The sequence below is a fragment of the Canis lupus genome, chromosome 23 (genome assembly GCF_011100685.1).
Source record: "Canis lupus familiaris isolate Mischka breed German Shepherd chromosome 23, alternate assembly UU_Cfam_GSD_1.0, whole genome shotgun sequence".
Classification (NCBI taxonomy): Eukaryota; Metazoa; Chordata; class Mammalia; order Carnivora; family Canidae; genus Canis; species Canis lupus.
Window position 1 is genome coordinate 3,477,068 of NC_049244.1, and position 21,477 is coordinate 3,498,544.

Below are 21,477 nucleotides of genomic sequence, written 5' to 3' on the forward strand. Positions count from 1 at the left end.
TGTGGTCAAATGTGAATATTAAAGTTTAATAGTCATACAGTGGGATATAGAAATAAGTCAGGGTGTTTTTGATGACAATACTATGCTGTCACTGAAAAATACTTTAATGGATTCATTAATAAGGGAAGAGAATAGAAAAGGGAAGCCTATTTATCATATTGGCAAGTCCCAGGGCCTAGGTCTTTCCTCTCCCTTGTCTGTATTCTTTCTCTGTAATGTAATCCAGCCCAAAGGCTTTAAATCATGACTACTTGCTGTTGACTCCTAAATGTGTGATTCTGGCCCTTATTTACCTCTCTTATGCTCTAGATTTAGTAGCTTGTGGCTCGATTACATTTCCTTTGGGGTGCTTAATAGGCATCTCAGGCTTAACTGTTGGTCTCTTCCTTTTCCTCAAATCTCTTTTTCTCCCAGTTTACCATTTCAGCCAGTGCTGCCATCATCAGCTCAGGGTACAAACCTGAATTGATCTCCCCCTTGGTTTACCTTTGAAATCCTAATATATCCAAAATTTGTTCATTTTTTTTCCTGTGTCCACTGCTCACACCCCACCCTAAGTCTTTAGCTTTTACCTGAGTATTGCGATAGATTTCTATTCCATGTTTGCCTTCTAGAATCTATTTTCTACCCAGAAGTAAGAGTGATCTTAAAATGTAGATTAGATCATGTTACAACAGTGAAGAAGACAAAATTTCTGCCTCAGGGAGCCTACATTCTAGGGAGGGAGATAGATTGTAAGCAAGTAAGCAAATGAATATCCAGAATGATTACAGTTGGTAATGGAAAAAATACAACTACCCTTTGTTTAATGAATTTAATGAAACTAATTTAAATTATTCCTAAAATCCTTGCAGCTAAGTGAAAACAATTAAGTGAAAAAATTATTTACACTAACATTATGGTATGTGTCATCCTAACCCCAGACAATGAATAATTTTTGAATAATTTTTATAGGAGAGAAATCTATCAATTGAACACTGAAAACGAATTTTTGTAAGTAACAATTTGAAGGTAAAAAGTTTGTACCCGAAGTAATACTCTTTTTTAAATTTCTCCACGATTTTTCCCTACAAAATTTTCAGCCCTTATTGGCTTATTGTAATTGTGCCCTCAACCTAAAACTTTAAAGTTATAGAACAGAAAAACATTACTGGGCAAAGTAAAAGCTCAAGATGAAAACTTGTGAAAATAGTTCATGCATATAACAGACTGAGAGCCTTTGAAGGTAGCACCCCTTCTCTATCACTTGGTGTACATGTGCAAAGAAAATTGTTAAGAGTTTACCCAAACATGGCATTCAGTTCAGATTTATTTCATATAATATTCTAGAAACTGTTTGGTAAATAAAAAATTTTAGCGTCTATGCCTAAAGCATCACACTTCTTATGATATATTGATTTAGAGTGGTTGGGGATGAAAAGATCATTTTAGTAAACACAGACAAGAACAAAAAAACCCAGGGGATTTGTTATTAAGGTATAACTTTATAAGAGATATTTTTTTCTGTTTAGTGTACCTCTTATCCCCTTATGCATGTCCCGATACACAATTTTACATCTCATGCTTTTTGTCTCTGATTTCTTTCATAACTGCCATATCTATATTCTTTTAAGTTTTGGTTGAACTCTTTGACTTGATTTTCTAGAGAACTAGTTCAGCATACTCAAGACACAAAGTAAATTACATAATTAGAGATTTGAGCATATCATTTAGTTTAGGAAAGGGAGAAATGCACATTTTTTAATCTTGAGGGTTTTCTAAGCCTGACTTTAATTCTCATATTAAATTATTATATAATTAATAATATTAGATTATTAGTAAGTAAAGTAATCTAGAGCAGAATCCCTGAGTACAGTGGAGAATTAGCTCTGCTGTTAGAAGATAACTGAGTTTAAAGTTAATCAGATCAAGGCTGGAAGGAGGCAGTACCAGCCCTGGAGGAAGGAAAAGACTGAGAGTTGCAGGCCCCCTGTGATTATGTCTGGGCCTGTTGTCATGGAGCTTTTTAGACCATCTCCTACACTAGCTGAGATGTAAACACCAACAGTGTTGGTGGCTGTGACTGTAAGTCTTTTTCTCTTTCACTGTGAAAAAACTATGCAAAATTCTCATTTGTCTCCTGTGCATAGGATCTAATGAAGTCTTGGAGTAAAATCATCATAAAATGCTTCCCCACTTCTATATTTGAAACAGTTGCTAGAAAAAAATTGCTCTAGAAGGCTGCAATAAAACAAAGCATAGAAATTAGGCTTTGAAATTACCCTGATACTTGGATTATAAGAGGCTAAATAAGGTAACTTGCAGTCTAGTTCTTTATATGCTTGTAGCATACACTTTAGTGAAAAGCAAAGCAGCCCTTTTCTTACATTGATTTTAAAACGTGTTTGTTTGTGACTATTAGCCCCAGGGCCTTCCCGAAGCTTGACAATGTGCTGATGGTTGTGCAGCTTGGATGGAGGGTGCTCCGTGTCCTGCAGCTGCGCACTGGCTAGGTTCTGTCTCCACCAGAAGCAAGCTTTGTTCCGTGTGGCTCTGCTGTCCGCACACAGAGCAGCCTTTGATGGGCTGCCTTTGACGTGATTTGTTTACGGCAGCCAGAAATGCTTCCTGCATAATGAGAGCAGTTAATCATGGAAACTGGGCTATTCCTGTTTGTGCACTTCTAGCAATCTTCTGTTGTAAATATTAAAAGGTAATAACAAAAGCATGAAAACCTTTTTTAAAAGGCACAAATCAGTTAATCCATCAGATCATGTGATCGCTACTGATTACATGGATATCTTTAGGGAAGCAGAAAATGATTGCTGAACACATGCCTTGTGTTTTGATGATTGCATTAAAAGTCCCCTACTGGGATGGCATTTATTGGCTCCTCGAGCTTTTCTTACATTAAATTTCAGGCAGCCAGTATAAGGAGAAGCACCGTAACCTGTGTATAACCACATATGTGTAGTTAAAGAATAATCTTGATCAGGCTCTGCTAGGTTCTGCTAAATAGACAAGGATTTTCAGCAAGACCCCAGACTTTTATTTTGAAGTGGAGTAGCAGCTGTTGGCTATTGCGGTGCAGAGCTGCAGCGCGGCCTGGGTCACACAGTGCTCTGGGTGTCTGCAGGCTGCAGGCCGAACCCAGTGGCGCAGGCACCGAGCAGCATTTATTTGCTGTGCTGTTTGACCTCTCGGTTTGAGAAAGCTCCCTGGACCATCTGAATGGCTATGGGAGATGGTGAGTAAGATCTGTTTTTCTTCTTGTGCTTGTGTTGTTATATACTTCCTTTTAAAGTGACGATCATTTGCTGTGTGAGAAATATATTACTTCCTAAAGACTGTGTGTGTGTGTGTGTGTATGTGTACAGTTGTGTGTGGATATATGCACATGTGTGCTTGCTTGCCATTTAGTATCCTTTTCTGCTTGATATGTCTGTATAGGATCTGGCAAATATGTCAGTTTACCTTGCAACCCAAGCAAGCCCTCAGTCTGTGGTAGTCTATAGGAAGGGTTATTGGAAGAAACATGGAATATATGCAAAAGCTTTGAAGAGAGAATATGGAATATGGCTCTTAGACGAATGACAGCTTTTGGCAGGAAGGTTTGGTTGGCTAGCTTATCATCTTTCCTGTTGTATATGACAACAAGTAGAATCTTGTATTAATAAAGTATTTAAGGAAGCAAAATGTCTTGCCATAGACACTATTTTAATTAACATGCTTGTGATTTGTCAGTGTCCCTAGTAAATAGTTCTCTAGAAAATATTTATTCTTTTACAAATCCTATATAGGGTATAATTTGATTAAAAATAGATTTTTCCAGTGTTTTATTATAATAATAATTTTTAAAATATTTCTACAGTGCTTTATACTGTTCCAGAGTACTTTAGTATACTTAGTCTACATTAACTCCTCAGGTACAAATAATTCTATAAGTATACGGAATATTTTGGCATTTCCATTGCACAGATTGTGAAACTGAGGCTTGCTACTATGATAAGTCCTAGATCTAGACACAGAGCAAACGAGAACCAAATCTAGAACCTTAAGTTGCATTCGGTATTGTCCTTCATAACCCCTAACTACCTGAGCATGATTTTTTTTTTTGTTATTAGAGCTTTTTAAAATATGCTTAGAAGTAAACTTTATAACATCATCAATGCCAGAGATATGTATGAAGGGAAATTTGAAGTTCCTCAAAAATATTCTGTATTTTCACTAGGTTCTTAAGGAAGACTGGTCTGTTTTTGGAAGTTTTAATTCTCACAGTTTTATCCTTCCTTATGACAATATGACTTCTCTCTCAGGAGTTTGTCTCCTTGGAACTATGAGGAATGGGATACAAATGTACCAAAATGATGATGTTGGTAAATAGTCATTTAAACTGTTAGGTATATTTTGATTTGATATTGTAATGGTTTATTCCAAGAATTTACGTAAGTCTTTTAGATGTCCTTATGAAAATAATTTTAACTACTAATTTTTAAGGCAAAGTCCATCAAAATTATCAAATTAAGTTCTCGTATACTTATGGGCATTGCCAAGTTTATATATTTATTTCTGTTTTAAACCTTAATTTACAGGTAACTCTAAATGTTAAATTTGATTTGGGCCATATTTAGATTTTGTTTCTTTCTTAAACATAAATCACATTAAACATTAAGTCAATGGATATCAGTGTATTTTTGCTTAATTTTTCGTATTTCAAGCAATACATAAATACATTCAGACTATTTAGGAATGTACTCATTTAAAAAAATTAAAGCAACAGTCTTTTATAAAGTTCAGAGGGTAAACCTTTCTCATTCTATTCTTCAAAAGTGAATACTTTTATTGCACTTTATTGATAAGTGTAGCAATACACCTTTATTTAAAAATGGGAGTATTTTTATTGCATTTTATTGATAAGTATAGCAATACACCTTTATTTAAAAATAGGAAATCAGGATGCTTGGGTGGCTCAGCAGTTAAGCATCTGCCTTCAGCTCAGGGCATGATCCTAGGATCCTGGAATCGAGTCCTGCATCAAGCTCCTTCCTCTGAGGGAGCCTGCTTCTTCCTCTGTCTGTTTCTGCCTCTCTCTCTGTGTCTTCATGATTAAATAAATAAAATCTTTTAAAATATAAATAAAGAATAAAAACAGGAAATCTAGGGAGGTGCTTGGTTAGCTCAGTTGGTAAAGCTTGAGACTCTTGATCTTGGGGTTGTGAGTTTGATCCCCATGTTGGGCATAGAGTTTATTCTAAAAATAATTAAAAAGAAATTTATGAGAGAATGAGTTTGAGAGAGAGAGCATAAGCAGGGGGGACGAGTAGAAGAAGCAGACTCCCTGCTGAGCAGGAAGCCTAATGTGGGACTCAGTCCCAGGACCCTGGGATCATGACTTAAAACAAAGGCAGATGCCTGGGATCCCTGGGTGGCGCAGTGGTTTAGCGCCTGCCTTTGGCCCAGGGCGTGGTCCTTGAGACCCGGGATCGAATCCCATGTCGGGCTCCCTGCATGGAGCCTGCTTCTCCCTCTGCCTGTGTCTCTGCCTCTCTCTCTCTCTGAGTGACTTATCATAAATAAATAAAAATTAAAAAAAAAAAACAAAAAAAACAAAGGCAGATGCTTTTTTTTTTTTTTTTTTTTTTTGGTGCTGAAACCCGGGATCGAAAAGGCAGATGCTTAACTGACTGAGCCACCCAGGTGCCCTAAAAAAATGAATTCAATTTAATTTAAAAATAGAAATAGGAAATCTGAACAGTAAAGATAGTAAACATAGTAACATGTTACCTTGGGATTTGTAGTTTTTATCAGTTTTATATATACTCTTGTATATTAGTCTTTCTCACATATAATACACATATACTATGCTAATATCATGTGAACATGTGTAACAAATGGATGATGTTATTCCTAACCTGTGTTATTTCTTATTCTTTCATTTTGACTAACAGAAATATCTTCTTTTCAAAATTCAAACAATGCAGATAAAGTAAAATTCCCCTCAGAACCACCTCAAAGCCCAGGTATAAACAGAGGTGAACACTTTTATTATTGTGGTATCTGTTTTTGCATACCTTTTACTGTGCCTTACATGCATATTAAGTATCAAAATAAATGGTTTTGGTTTTTGTTTGCATAAATGATATTGTTCTGAAAGTATTTTTGCCATTTGCTATGTCTACTCAGTATGGCACAGAGTTTTTCTGTTTTTTTTTAATGTTCCTCATGTGTAACTGTCTTTGAATTGTTACATAATATTCCATAGTATGAATGTATCATAACCATTTCTTTTATAGAATTTGAGGTTATTTAATCTCATAAAATTTTTTAAATGATTCTGAAACACTTTTCTACAAGTAATACGTGTGTATACACATATGTTTCTTAAAATACTTTAGAGTAGAATTTCTGGATCTAAGTTTTTTTCATTTCAAATTGTGTTCGTTGTAGCTAATTTCCTCAAAAAGAGACTTTACCCCTTATATTCCCACTACCAGTGCCTGCTATTCTGCATTCTTTTCAGTTCTCGCTATTACTAATATTTTTTAAATTTACCTGTCAAACAGGTGAAAAATATCTCACCCTTTTAAAGACATTTCCACTGCCTGGTAAGGTTGATCATCTTCAAATGTTTGGTTATTTGTATTTCCTTTTCTATGAATTATGTTCTGGCATCCTTAGCCAACTTTTTTTTTGTTATTTAACTTTCTTGTTATTTATTGATAGTTACTTTTTATATATTTTGGCTATCAATCTATTATCTATTGAATACATGTTATATAAGCTTAACTTCAAGATCATATGAAAGATTTTATTAGTTTTCTTTCTAGGCAAACGGGTTTTTGAAACACTGTAATGGCTATCATGTGAAGAGTTGCTGAGAGTGGCTCTCATGTGCCTTTCTGTTTAGTTTTATTTATCCTTACCCAAGAATATAAAACCAAGTAGTCAGCTGATTGCAAAGTAGCTCTGGGCAGTCAAATCAGATAGAGTTAAAAACCTGTAGGATTATTATGTGGCACTGAGCCCTGCAATCTGCCTCAAAAGCTCATGGGAGGAATTTGCCCTTTGGTGTTATTGCTGCAGAGTGGCTAGAAAGAAACAACGTTTTGTTGCAAATAGATTGTTTCTACACTTACAACATTTCAATACACTCTGTTCTTTCGAACATGAATATTTTTAAATTTTTTATTTAAATTCAATTACTTAACATATCCTGTATTATTAGTTTCAGAGGTAGAGGTTAGTGATTCGTTAATCTTATATAACACCCAGTACAGGGATCCCTGGGTGGCGCAGCGGTTTGGCGCCTGCCTTTGGCCCAGGGCGCAATCCTGGAGACCCGGGATCGAATCCCACGTCGGGCTCCCGGTGCATGGAGCCTGCTTCTCCCTCTGCCTGTGTCTCTGCCTCTCTCTCTCTCTCTCTGTGACTATCATAAATAAATAACAAAAATTTAAAAAAAAAACAAAAAACAAAAAAAACACCCAGTACTCATTCCATCACGTGCCCTCCTTAATGTCCATCACCCAGTTACCCTATTTCCCCATCACCCTCCCCTCCAGCAACCCTCAGTTTGTTTCCTGTGGCTAAGAGTCTCTTATGGTTTGCCTCCCTCCCTGATTTTGTCTTATTTAAGTTTTCCCTCTCTTTCCCTATGATCCTCTCTTTTGTTTCTTAAATTCCACATGCGAGTGAGATCATATGATAATTGTCTTTCTCTGATTGATTTACTTTGCTTAGAATAATATCCTCTCATTTCATCCACATCATTGCAAAGGGCAAGATTTCATTTTTTGATGGTTGAGTAGTATTCCATTGTGTGTGTGTGTACACACACATCATACATCATCTTTATCCATTCAGCTGTCAGTGGACATCATGGCTCTTTCCATAGTTTGATGTTGTGAACACTGGGGTGCAGATGGCCCCTTCAGCTCACTACATTTGTATCTTTGGGGTAAATACCTGGTAGTGCAGTTGCTGGGTCACAGGATAGCTCTATTCTCAACTTTTTGAGGAACCTCCATACTATTTTCCAGAGTGGCCACACCAGCTTGCATTTCCACCAACAGTGTACGAGGGTTCCCCTTTCTCTGTATCCTCGCCAACATCTGTCATTTCCTGACTTGTTAATTTTAGCCATTCTGACAGGTGTGAGGTGGTATCTCATTGTGATTTTGATTTGTATTTCCCTGATGGTGAGTGATATTGAGCATTTTTTCCCCAAACATGAATCTTTTAAAAAACATATAAGTGATTGTATAACCTTGACTTTCTAGAGGTAAGCCTTCTAGACCACTCCAAACTGACATATGACTGCTGATTCGGTGGGAAAGGAATAATAGCAAGAAATTAGTGCTGAGTAAATATCTCATCTTCTATACCCTGGAATATTCTTTGTGCTATGCTAGAATTGGGTTAACACAAATCACTGAAAGAAAGCAGCCCTTTAATTTAGTAGCAAAAAGGCCAAACTTTTTCTCTAGAAACAGTGATAATGGGGAAAACAAGGAAAAAAAGTAAATAACAAGGAACAAAAGATTAGGCATTCAGCAATTTAGGCAGTAGAAAATCTTAGCCTTCTTGAAACAGAAGACCACCTTACCCATCTGGGTGCAAGGTCTTGGGGCACCAGTAACAGCATATTCTCCAAGATGATATTGCTGATGAACCTGATTCTTCAAGAAAAGGTTTACATCTTTTTTTTTTGGTATGTGTAGAATGTATAGTTGATGTTCTTGACAGCTATTATGACCAACTATAGTTGTCATGAAAATTTACCCAAAATGACTTTTTGTGAAGGTTGTAAATAAACCTTATTGGGGCATCTGGGTGGCTCAGTTGGTTAAGCCTCTGCCTGTGGCTCAGGTCATGATCTTAGGGTTCTGGGATCAAGCCCCACATCATGGTTGTTGGGCTCCCTGCTCAGTGGGGAGTCTGCTTCTCCCTCTCTCGCTGCCCCCTCCCCCCTGCTTGTGCTCTTACTTTCTTTGTCTTTCTCAAATGAATAAATTTAAAAATCTTAAAAAAATAAACCTTATTATGAATGTCATTTATTATTTACTTTGATATTATGGGTATCATGAAATATGTTGTTTTAAATTTTATTAATACCAAGTAATAAATTGTGTCTGCCCCTTAATTTCATTAAACTATCAGAGGTCTTAAATTTTTAATGGGTTCCTTTAAAGAAAAGAATAAAAGTTTTCAAGCAGGTTTTTAACTAGTGAGTTAATACCTACCTAGAAAGCTAAGTAAGAGATATTATGAAATTTCTTGGTCTATTTTAAACTTTATATGAGATGGACCTTATTTTTTAAATAAAATTCTTAACAATTTAAGATTAATTGTGATCCTCAAAACGCAGCATCTTTGTGAGAATATTAAAATTTGGCCATTGTTTTGAAGCACTTGGATTTTTAATTTCTAGTCATTTCACTAGAATTTTTTGTTTTAGTTTAAGTTGAATACATTGTAAATGTTTACTGTTTGATTATTTTACTTCTTAAAGCTGGTGATTTTCTTTGGCTCTGAGAAATCTTCTTTTATTTTTTTGATAAATTTCTCCCCTTCATTAGCTTTAGTCTCTCCTTACAAAATTGTTACAGTCAACACAGTTGAACCTCCTGTGTTGATTCATTGTCCATTATGTTTTTGTCTCTTAACTTTTATGTCTTTCTCTTTTCCCTTGTATTCTAGGGGTTCTCCTTAACTTTCTCATCCAATCCTTCTATTAAATTTTAATTTTGGCAAATAAAAGTTTATGCGATTACAAGAACTTTTTTCCCCTTTTCTGGAGGTTCTATTTTACAGAATTGTGTGTGTGTGTGTGCGTGCGCACACATGCACATATGTAAGCATGCACACGCATACTTGTATATAAAGTATTGAGCTTTCTGAGTTGGGAATTGGAAGACCTTAATGATGAAATCATTTCATAGGGATTTTCAGTGGTTCCTTGCAAATCATTCCTGTCCTTGGTAGCTTAGAGAGAGTATCACTTCTCTGTCCTACAAGGTAGACCAATTCTCACTGCTGTTTCAATTTGCTTCTAAGAATTCTGAGTTGCAACTCTGCAGTGGTTTTATTTTTCAAAAGCTTTTCATCCTTTTAATTTGCATTTTATGAGAACTTGTTGCTACTATTTTTTTGCATGCTGGTTTCATATACTTTGTCCTGCCTCATTTCTGTGGTCTTAATATATTTCTAATAATTTTATTGGGGTTCCATTACAGGGTTTTAAGCAAGAGAGCAAAGCGATTCAAATTGTCATAGTTCTTTTAAGGAAGAATTTCAAACATACCCAGAAATAGAGAATATTGTGACAAACCTCCATTACTACCCACTATACAGTTTCAAGAAATTATCAATACATAACCAATCTTTATTCATCTCTATCCCTACCCATCTTTCCTTAGCTTTACCTATCCTGCTGGATTGGCGTATCTGTGTGTGGACACATATGTATGTACACTCACACACGTAAAGTAAAACATCTTTTTAAGAGACAATTAGAGGTTTTGTTTGTTAGTTACCAGGAAATCTTTTATTGACAACCAGTTTTCATATCTAAAAAATTAACCCTTAGTATCAAATATTCAGTGTTCAGATTTACTCAGTTGTGTCCTAAATATGTTTTTACAGTCGAATTTTATTTATTTTTATTTTTATTTTTATTTTTATTTTTACAGTCGAATTTTAATTCAAACAAGGTTGACCATTCTAATTGGCTGATAAATCACTTAATGCTCTATTCATCTGTAGCAGATGTCTCTCTTTTTTTCCTCTTGCCACTAATTTGTTGAAAAAATATATCAGGTAAAGTTTTACCACATACTAGATTTTGATGATTACATTGCCATGGTGGTTTTATGTTTTTGTTTTTTAAGGTTTTTATATCCCCTTTATTTCCTGAAAATTGAAAATTCTCCTAATGGCTTGATCAGAATCAGGCCTAATTTTTTTGTTTTTGTTTCTTGGGCAGTTTTTGGCACACATTTTTTATAGATGGTGTTATGTATTTTTATCAGAAGCCATACAGTGCCTGATGGTCTTTTTTTGTATATTAGTATTGAACAATGGGTTCAGGTGTTGTCAACTTGATCTATTATTTATAAAGTTCCCCATCAGCCTTTCATTTTTCAGTTTCAGCAGCCACCGGTCCAAGTTACATTTTTAGGTGATCTCTTTGCCTACTCTGTTTGAAAGTTCAAGAATGAAGCAGGGAGACCAGTTAAGTTGTAGCAGTACAAGCAGAGAAGATACTGGTCTTAGATTAGGAATGGCACCAGAAATAAAAATAAATTAGGTGGAATTGAAATATAACTTGGAGTTATATACAACAAGAATTATTAATAATCGATGTGGGGGGAATCCCTGGGTGGCGCAGTGGTTTAGCGCCTGCCTTTGGCCCAGGGCGCGATCCTGGAGACCCGGGATCGAATCCCACGTCGGGCTCCCGGTGAATGGAGCCTGCTTCTCCCTCTGCCTGTGTCTCTGCCTCTCTCTCTCTCTGTGTGTGACTATCATAAATAAATAAAAATTAAAAAAAAAAGTCTCTTAAAAAAAGAATAATCGATGTGGGGCAGAGAACTTGGAATGGGGCTCCTACATCATGGGCTTGAATAGCTAAATAGATGGTGATGTCATTTACTGTGATAGAGGTAGACTTGGGGAGAACAGAGAACAAGTTTGGAGATGGTATTGGTGTTAGGTTATGTATGTCAGATTAGAGATGTCTTCAAGATATCAATGGGGAGAGATATTTAGTAGGGCAGTTGAATATTTAGGTCTGGAATTTAGAGATGGTATAAGCTAGAGACAAAGATTTGAGAGTTGTGAGCATATAGATGTTTTTTAAACTATTGAGAATAGTTGAAGGCATTTAGAAAGTGTGTAGTCTGGAAGGAAGGAAGATATTCAACATTTAGTGATTGGATAAAGGAGGAAGAGACTGAGCTAGAGGGACCTTTGAAGTCAGAGGAAAGCCAAGGAGAGTATTCTATTGTAAAAGCAGAGTGAGGAGTGCAGGCAATTAAAACTTGACTTTTCTGAGACACTTATGGTACCATAGCTTATAGAAATTATTGTTTCCTAATCTCAGTTACTAATTGACCTGTTACATATGATCATGGTCATTGTTAGATATGTAAGAGAGTAAAAGCATTCAGGAATCCAAAGTCCTCTTACTCAATGTTTTAATTAGAATAAGGAAGGATATAGCTTCAAGAGGAAAGAGGAACTTTGGTATAAGAAGCTACTTAATATGAAACAGTATATTTGTGCATGAAATTTGATGGTGTTGTGGGTTGTTCTTTCTTAACTAGTTGGTTTACTGAAGAAAAGCCACCCAAAATGGATTTTTTTAATGAGATATGATATAAAGTTTTGACTTTATCTTTTTTTTTTAAGATTTTATTTATTTATTCACGAGAGGCACACACACAGAGGCAAAGACATAGGCAGAGGGAGAAGCAGGCTCCCCACAGGAGCCTGATGTGGGACTCGATCCCCTAACTGGGATCACGCCTTGAGCTAAAGGCAGAGGCTCAACCGCTGAGCCACCCAGGCGTCCCTGGCTTTATCTTTTGATTGGCATGTAAAAATGGAGCAGTTTTTCATTCTTTATGTGAATTCAGATACAGAAATTTCAGGTTTTGGAACACATATACCCATAAGAATGAAGTGGAAAGTTTGAATAGCAATTTGAATATATGGCTTTACTTTGAAGGGAAAAAGAAAAAACGGAAGGGATTTGCTTATGGTCATATAAATTTACAGTTTCCTACCTGAAACCTTGGGGACCAGCTATGTTTTAGAATTCTGAATAGGTCAGAATTTAGAAAAGTAGTGCTCATAAACCATATATGTTACAACTCCAGCTGGGTCTGAGGTCGTACCTTGCAATCAAGCACATTAATATTTTTATAGTTAAATATATGCAGATTCACAATGAGTGAAATAAAGACAATAAATAGCTTCATGTCAGTTCACATATTTTGCCTAAGCGAAGTTCAGATCAATTTAGATTTTGCTACCAAATGAATTTAAAAAGATGAAACAATTTAAAGAAGACAACACCTATTCTCAAACTATTCCAAAATATAGAAGTGGAAGGAAAGCTTCCAAATCTATTCTATGAAGCCAGCTTTACTCTGATACCAAAACCAGATAAAGACACTAAAAAAGAGAACTACAGGCCAGTATCTCTAATGAACGTAGATGCAGAAATCCTCAACAAAATTTTAGTAAATCAAATCCAGCAATATTAAAAATCATTTAGCATATCAGATGGGATTTATTCCTGAGAAGTAAGGCTTGTTCAATATTTACAAATCAGTCAACATGATACATTACATCAACAAGAGAGGTTAAAAACCATAAGATCATTTCAGTAGACAACAGAAAAAGCATTTGACCAGGTACAACATCCATTTTTGGTAAAAACTCTTAACAGTAGATTTGGAGGGAATATATGCCTCAATATAATAAAAGCCATATATGAAAAATCCACAGCTAACATCGTACTCAGTGTTAAAAAACTGAGAGCTTTTCCTTTAAGATCCAGAAAAAGAAAAGAATGTCCTATCTCACCGCTTTTATTCAGTATAGTATTGGAAGTCCAAGAAAAAGAAATGAGGCATCTAAACTATAAGAAAAAATAAAACTTATTTGAAGATGATACATTATATATGGAAAACCCGAAAGATTCTATCATAACATTGCTAAATAAAACCGGTAAAGAAATTCAGTGAAGTCAAAGGATACCAGATTAATGTACAGAAATCTGTTGCATTTCTATACATTAATGATGCAGCAGAAAGTAATTCAGAAAACAGTCCCTTGTACAGTTACACCAAAAATAATAAAATACCTAGTATTAAACTTAACCAAGGAGGTAGAAGACTGGTACTCTGAAAAACTATAAAACGTTGATGAAAGAAATTGAAGATGACACAAAACAAATGGAAAGATATTCTGTGCTCAGTGATTGGAAGAACAAATACTGTTAAAATGCTTATATTATCGAAAGCAATCTATACATTTAATGCAATCTCTCTCAAAATACCAATAGCATTTTTCACAGAACTAGAGCAAACAGTTCTGAAATTTGTGTGGAACCACAGAATTCTCCAAAGAGCCAAAGCAGTCTTGAAAAAGAAGACTAAAATTGCAGGTATCACAGTCTAGATTTCAAGATACACTACAAAGCTGTAGTGATTGGGGCAGCTGGGTGGCTCAGTGGTTGAGCATCTGCGTTTGGCTCAGATTGTGGTCCTGGGGTCCTGGGATTCAGTCTTGCATGAGGCTCCCCACAGGGACCCTACTTTTCCCTCTGCCTGTGTCTCTGCCTCTCTCTATCTCTGTCTCTCATGAATAGATAAATGTTTATTTTATTTTATTTTATTTTATTTGATAAATCTTTAAACAACAAAAAAGCTGTAGTGATTAAAATAGTATGGTACTGGCACAAAAATAGACACAGTGGAACAGAATAGAAACCTCAGAAATCCATGATTATAATCAATCTTTGACAAAGGAGGCAAGTATATGCATTGGGGAAAGACAGTCTCCTCAACAAATGATATTGGGATAACTGGACAGCTACATGTGAAAGAATGATACTAGATTACTTTCTTACACCATACACAAAAATACACTCAAATGGAATAAGGACCTAAATGTGAGACTTGAAACCATAAAAATCCTAGAAGAATCAACAAAACTAAAAGACAGTTTATGGAATGGGTGAGGATATTTGCAAATGTCATCCAATAAAGGGTTAGCATCCAGAATATATAAAGATTACTCGGCCATAAAAAGGAATAAACTCCCTATTTGCAACAACATGATGGATCTGGAGTGTATAATGCTAAGTGAAATAAGTCAGTCAGAGAAAGACAAATATATGATTTCACTCCAATGTGGAATTTAAGAAATAACACAAAGGAACAAAGAAAAAGACAAACCAAGAAACAGACTCTTAACTATGGAAACAAACTGATGGTTACCAGGGGGGAGATAGCGGAGGGGGTGGGGGTGGGGATTGGGTGAAATAGGTGAAGGGGATTAAAAGTACATGTATCATGATGAGTACTGAATAATGTATAGAATTGTTCAGCCACTATATTGTACACCTGAATCTAGTTTAACACTGGGTGTTAACTACACTGGAGTTAAAAAAAAAGACAAAACACGCTAAAGCTGGACTCTTAGAATTTACTGACTTTCAGTCATTGCAGATAAGGGATTGTAGGCATATCATCTTTCAGTGCTTGCTGAGAACAGTGTCCTGTTATTACAAGAAGGCAAGAAAGGGTAGAGCCTTATTCTAGTTGGGCTTCTTTTTATTTCTTTCCATCTGCCCTCACCCCTACTACCCTTATCCCCTTCCTTCTCCTGCTCTTTTCTTCCCTACTCCTTCATTTCCTCCTTTATTTCCATCATGTTCCTTATTCTGTTGCCATTTCTTTTTCCTCTCCGACTGTTATCTCCATCTTTTTCTTCTATTCTTATCAGCTACTCTTCTTTCTCTCTCCTCCTTTTCCATTCCCATCACACACATAACCACTGTAGCCTGCTACTTTATTAGTTTTTATCCTCTGGTACTTTTTAATAAGTTCATCTTGTTCATTTTCTGCACCAAACCATAGTAATTTTTTTTAAAACATTGGAGTATCAACATAATCATGCCTTCTGTATTTAATCCTTTTTTATTCAGTAAATATTAAAGTACCTACCATATGTATCCCAGGTGATTTTTTTTTTTTCTGATTTATCTTCCAGTTCACTTGAGCTGTATATAATCTATCTTGCTTGCCCACTGAAGCAAGCATTATATATTTATTTCTAGAAGGTCTGTTTGGTGGTTTTTAAAAATCTGTCACTTCTTAAGGCACCTGGTTGACTTCAGTCGGTTGAGTATCTGACTCTTGGTTTTGGCCCTGATCATGATCTCAGGGTCCTGGAATTGAGCCCTGCATTGCAGGCTTCATGCTCAGCAGGGAGTTTGCTTGAGGATTCTCTCTCCCTATTCCCCTCTCCTCACTCACACCATGCACACTCTCATACTCTCTTCCTCTCTCTTTCAATAAATCTTTTTAAAAATATCTGTCACTTTTTAAATGATTTGATCCTTGAAATTATTTTCAAGCTTGCGTAGTAAAGTTTTTTTTTTTTTTTTTTTTTTTTTTTAAGATTTTTGTGCTCTAAGAAAGAGCACAAGCAGGGGGAGCAGCAGAGAAAGATGGAGGAGAAGCAGACTCCCCACTGAGCAGGGAGCTGGATGCCCAGGGTTTAATCCCAGGACACTGGGATCATGACCTGAGCCAAAGGCAGATGTTTGACTGAACCACCCAGGCACCCCTATAATCTGTGCTTGATAATTCTAGGATTTTTAGTGGATCTGTTCCTGTTCTCTATTTCTTTATTCTTGCTAATGGTTTGTTGTTTTCTGTCATGCCAAGTGACCCTTCAAAAATTATTTGTGCATATAATATGAGGACTGAGACTTTATTCCAGGAAGATTTTTCATTTGCCTTAGCTGTTTCTCGGGAGTAGGTGCACTACCAGTGTGAGCCTACTAAGTTCCTAGGGCTTAAGTCTTCTTGACTGTCCAAGCAGTTGACCTTAATGACATACTCCTTTTGATTTACTTCTCTGTTGTTCTCTTTTGAGAAAAATTGGAAAAGAATAAAAAGTTTAAGAAGATAAGAGCTTACTTATGGTTCACTTCAACCTTAAGAGTATAGTAAAAAACAAAACAAAACAAAACAAAACAAAAAAAACCAAAAAAAACAAAAAAAGAGTATAGTTGTTTGGTATACCAGCTTTTGGTGGGAGGAGTTTCCTATTAGATTCTGTATCTTTTTTATGTAGGTTCCAAATCCTGTTCCCTTTGTTCCACAAAGCCTTCAGAACAGAAATTCATATGTACTGACTCTGTCCCCTATTTCTTACTATTTTGTCAGGTACTTAATTGTTTTAAGGAAGATTTTTTTTTTAAATATCTATTCTATTCAGTATTTGTAGTTGTTTGCCTTTGGAGTTTTGTTTCAATAACCTGGAGACCGAAGGTCCTTCTAAGCATTGTTCACATGTCAGAGTTATGGCAGTGGACAAAATAGACAAAACTTCTTACTCTAATTAGATAATACATTTCAGTGGGAAGAGTCAGATAATAAAGTACAATATATAGATGGTAAGTGCTAAAGAGAGAAATGAAGCAGGAAGGTAGGGATAGATCAGTAGTGTTAGGATGTTGGAAAGTTTATGATTTTAGTGTCTGGAGATGACCTCATTGAGGAAGTGATAGAAGAATAAAGATCTGAAGTTGGTGAGTAAACAGACTGGCTATGGAGGGGAAGAGCTTCTAGGCAAAGGGAACAAGTACAGAGTCCTTTGTAGGAGTCAGGGAAACTGGTGGGGCTGGATTGGAGCAAAAGCTGGAAGCAGCAAGTCGAATCACATACGTGGTATCTAAGATCTTGAAGATCTTGGAGTACTGGTACCTTTTTTTGGACTCATAAGAGCATTTTGAGCAATGGTGTGATGTGCCTTTGTTCAACTCAGGACGTTATGTTGAAAACAAGCTCAAAAGGAGCAAAGGTAGAAAGAATGGCTAACTATGATACTTATCCTGGGAATCTTGTCTAGGCAGTGGGGTTATAGGGTAAACAACACATTTCTGTTCCGTTTCAGTCCAACTTCTGGTTTACTCTTATTATTTCAGGAAATGATAGGTACTAGGGAGAAATATAACTGATTTGGTCTGAATATTTTACAGTTAAGAAAATATTTTTAAGCCTAGAATATTTATAATCTCTAAATTACGAAACATTTTTGAGGACTTAGGATGATGAATTCATTTTTATGAATTCTTTTAGCTTATAGTCAAGAAAAGATGGAACGTTATTAGAAGTGATAAAAATTTTCCGCTTCTGTAGATATGTTCTGTCTTGCTTTATGTTTTTGAAGCTGTGTTACTGGGTACATAAAAAGTCAGGGTTTTGATTTTTTCCCCCCTGTTGGATTGACACCCCCCCCCCTTTAGGATTATTAAGAGTCTATCTCTAGTAATACTTCATCAAACTGCTTTGTTTGAAATTAGAATAGCTACATCAAGTTTCTATTGTTTGGTATTTGCCATAGTCCATCATTTTACCTTTAACTATTTTTTAAAAAGATTTTATTTATTCATGAGAAACACAAAGAGAGAGGGGCAGAGACATAGGCAGAGGGAACAGCAGCCTCCCCACAGGGAGCCCGATGAGGGACTCGATCACAGAACCCTGAGATCACATCCTGAGCCAAAGGCAGATGCTCAACCGCTGAGCCACCCAGGCATCCCTTTACATTTAACTTCTTTGTGACTTCATAAAGTATACCTTTTTAAAAAATTCAATATTGGTCTTTACTTGGAATGTTTAGTTCCTTTACTTTTCAGGTAATTATTGATATATTTGGCTTCATTTTTGTCCCATTGTCTTCTATTTCTATTTCATCCACTTGTTTCTATCCTTCTTTTTATCCACTTCCTACTTCTTTTCAGTTAATTAGATTTAAAATTTTTTCTTCTATTATTTATGTATACAGTTACTCTTATATTAGTGCTTATGGTAGAGCAGGGATTGGCAAACTGTTGCTTACGGGCTAAATCCAGTACCCTCCTATTGTACATAAAATTTTGTTGAAACAAAAAAAAAAAATTTTTTTTGTTGAAACAGCCACACCCATTTGTTTACATATCACGTATCACTGCTTTGGCACTACAATAGCATAATTGAGTAGCTGTACAGAGAGATTACATGTATGGTTTACAAAGCCTAAAATATTTACTATATGACCCTTTAAAAAAAGAAAATTTGCCAGTACATGCTGTAGAGCAGTGGTTCTTAAACTTGGCCATGCATCAGCATCACTAGGAGGGTTTTAGTACACAGAATGCTGGGCTCCCATCTCCAGAGTTCCTGATCATTAGATTTCTGTTGGGGCCAGAGAATTTGCATTTTTTTAAAGTTTTATTTATTTATTTATTTTTTATTGGTGATCAATTTACCAACATACAGAATAACCCCCAGTGCCCGTCACCCAATCACTCCCACCCCCCGCCCTCCTCCCCTTCTACCACCCCTAGTTCGTTTCCCACAGTTAGGAGTCTTTACGTTCTGTCTCCCTTTCTGATATTTCCCACACATTTCTTCTCCCTTCCCTTATATTCCCTTTCACTATTATTTATATTCCCCAAATGAATGAGAACGTATAATGTTTGTCCTTCTCCGATTGACTTACTTCACTCAGCATAATACCCTCCAGTTCTTCAACGTGGAGAATTTGCATTTTTAAGAAACTGCCAGGTGATGCTCAGCTGTTGGTCCAGTACAGCTATCCTGGAGGTTACAATATGTATGTCTGACTTACTCAATAAAAAATAATGTGTTTATTACTTCCACAATAATCCTTAAAATTCTTAGAACCCTTTAACTGTGTTTGCTTACCTCTTAGGAGCACTATTATATTAATTTCAAACTGGCAACAACTCAAGGGTCGATCAACAGAATGGATATTACTAAATTGTAGTACACTAGAAAACTATAAGCAATGAAATAGAATCTTCCAAACATCATATTGAGTGAAAAGAAGCTAAATACCAGAGTAGATATTATATGATTTCTTTTATGTAAGGCTCAAGAATGTGCAAAGCCAACAATGGAATTAGAAGTCAAGACTAGTTAGTTAGCTTTGGTAGGAAATAATGACTTTGAGGATGTCAGTAAGATCAGCAATAGGGCTGATAATGATCTCTTGGTCTGGAGACTGGTTACACTGGCATGTTTGTTTTGTGAAAATTCATTGAGCTGAATAATTATGATTTATATACTTTTGTCTACCTTATTTTGATAAAAAGTTAAAACTTAATTTCTTAGTAGTTTGAGAATGTTAAGAGTTAATTTTTTTTTAAGTGGTAGAGACATTTATTCTTCATGTGTATGTAGGAACAGAACACTGTTTCCATGGAAACTTCTGGCTACTCGGTGTTTCAGTACCTACCTTTCTGTAGATTTGTGTGTTTACTCCGTCTCTCTTAGCTATATATTTTTTTATAGTAGTGGCAAAAAAAAGTTTATTTGGGATTGTATTAGTGTTTTTAATAAAGCAGTCTATATAGAGCATAGGTTTTTAACTGATCCTGACTGACTCCTTAATAGTATTATGCTAAAAAAGGGTAAAAAAAAAAAAAAAAAAAAAGTCTTGAAGATCCTTTTTTTTCTTATAAATCGTGCTATTTAAGAGAAAAAAAAAAACACTGAAATGGAATGTGGCTCTATATGGGTGTGTGTCTATTTTGGTTTTCTTTTTCCCAAATAAAAGTCTTATCACTTGTTTGGTAAATTTTCTTTAAAATATATTTAATAGTTGGACTTGAAGTTTCCCTTTGTAGTAATGATTTCATTCTAGTTGATTTGGGAATTTGCATAGGTAAGGAGGAGCGACTTGAAAGGAAAAGATTCTGACATACTGATCTGAAGCCTGTGGTAAATCTGCTTCTCTGCCTCGCCCATCTTGTTTGTCATGGTTGGTTTGTGCAGGGTCCTAGAGAAAACCATCTTCTTCGACGAGTAAATGCATATTGCTTGTGATTTTTTTTGTGAGAGATGAGGGAGTACCATTTTATACAAGGAGATGATACTAGTGTGGTCATTAATATTCTAAAAGGAGCTTTGGATAGGATATTTTAGAATCATTTATGAAAACAAATTGGTTTGGTTTCTGTGGCCTAAATAAACAGCAAATTGTAAGATTACAGAATTAATTATACACAGTAATGAGCACTCTGATATTCCATGTTTTACTGATGCAATAAAAAGCACCCCGGCATAACGATTATTGCATAAAACCTTATTTTATATTCGTATTAATTTTCATGTGAATTAAATAGGAGAAAACAAATTTAGGTTTATCAACCTTTGTATTGAAAGCCTTTGAAATTTAGGCAAAGAATAATTGCAGCTGCATAGATAATTTTTTAAATACATGGAGAATTTTTACCTTTCATCTGGCAGTAGCTGCCATAAGATGATGTCACCTTGTAGCTGATTGGCTGTTACAGCACCTAGGGCAGGGAAGAGAAAGAAAAATGCCGGCACAAACCTCAGTGGTGGTTCTGTGGTTGTTTCTGTCTATTTTTGATAGAATCTTTGATTAGTACTGAATCTACTGTATTTGGCCATGTGAACCATTGGGAGCATCCTAGGGTGAGGGAAATTAAGAGCTTTCAGAGGAATGAGGCGACTGATTTGCAAACGGATCTGTGATTGTAAGTTGCAGGATCTGGGTGGAAGGAATAAGGCAGGGTGTGCTGGAAGATATACTATGGGAGGAGCTGGCAGAAAATGCTTACATGAGTAGCAAAAAAAAAAAAAAAGGAAAAATGCTTTTTACTATCCTTAGAGTTAATATATTTGGTTTTATGTTTTGACTTAATATATAGGCAAGACA

General features: G+C 35.7%; 1 protein-coding gene across 38 annotated transcripts in view; it reads left to right on the forward strand.

Moving 5' to 3' along the window:
• CLASP2 (cytoplasmic linker associated protein 2) overlaps positions 1–21,477 on the forward strand; it is a 177,853-nt gene that overhangs the window by 35,894 nt on the left and 120,482 nt on the right. For 5 of the 38 annotated variants that reach the window (XM_038570306.1, XM_038570305.1, XM_038570307.1 and 2 more), the window contains exon 1: positions 21,092–21,295. The exons of 31 other annotated variants lie outside the window; for them this stretch is intronic. In XM_038570306.1, coding sequence (XP_038426234.1) covers positions 21,262–21,295 — 34 coding nt within the window. In that variant the 5' untranslated portion in view covers positions 21,092–21,261. Of the gene's footprint in view, positions 1–2,624; positions 3,227–21,090; positions 21,296–21,477 lie in introns of those variants that run through there. 2 more of the 38 variants (XM_038570304.1, XM_038570303.1) reach the window with 2 other exon arrangements.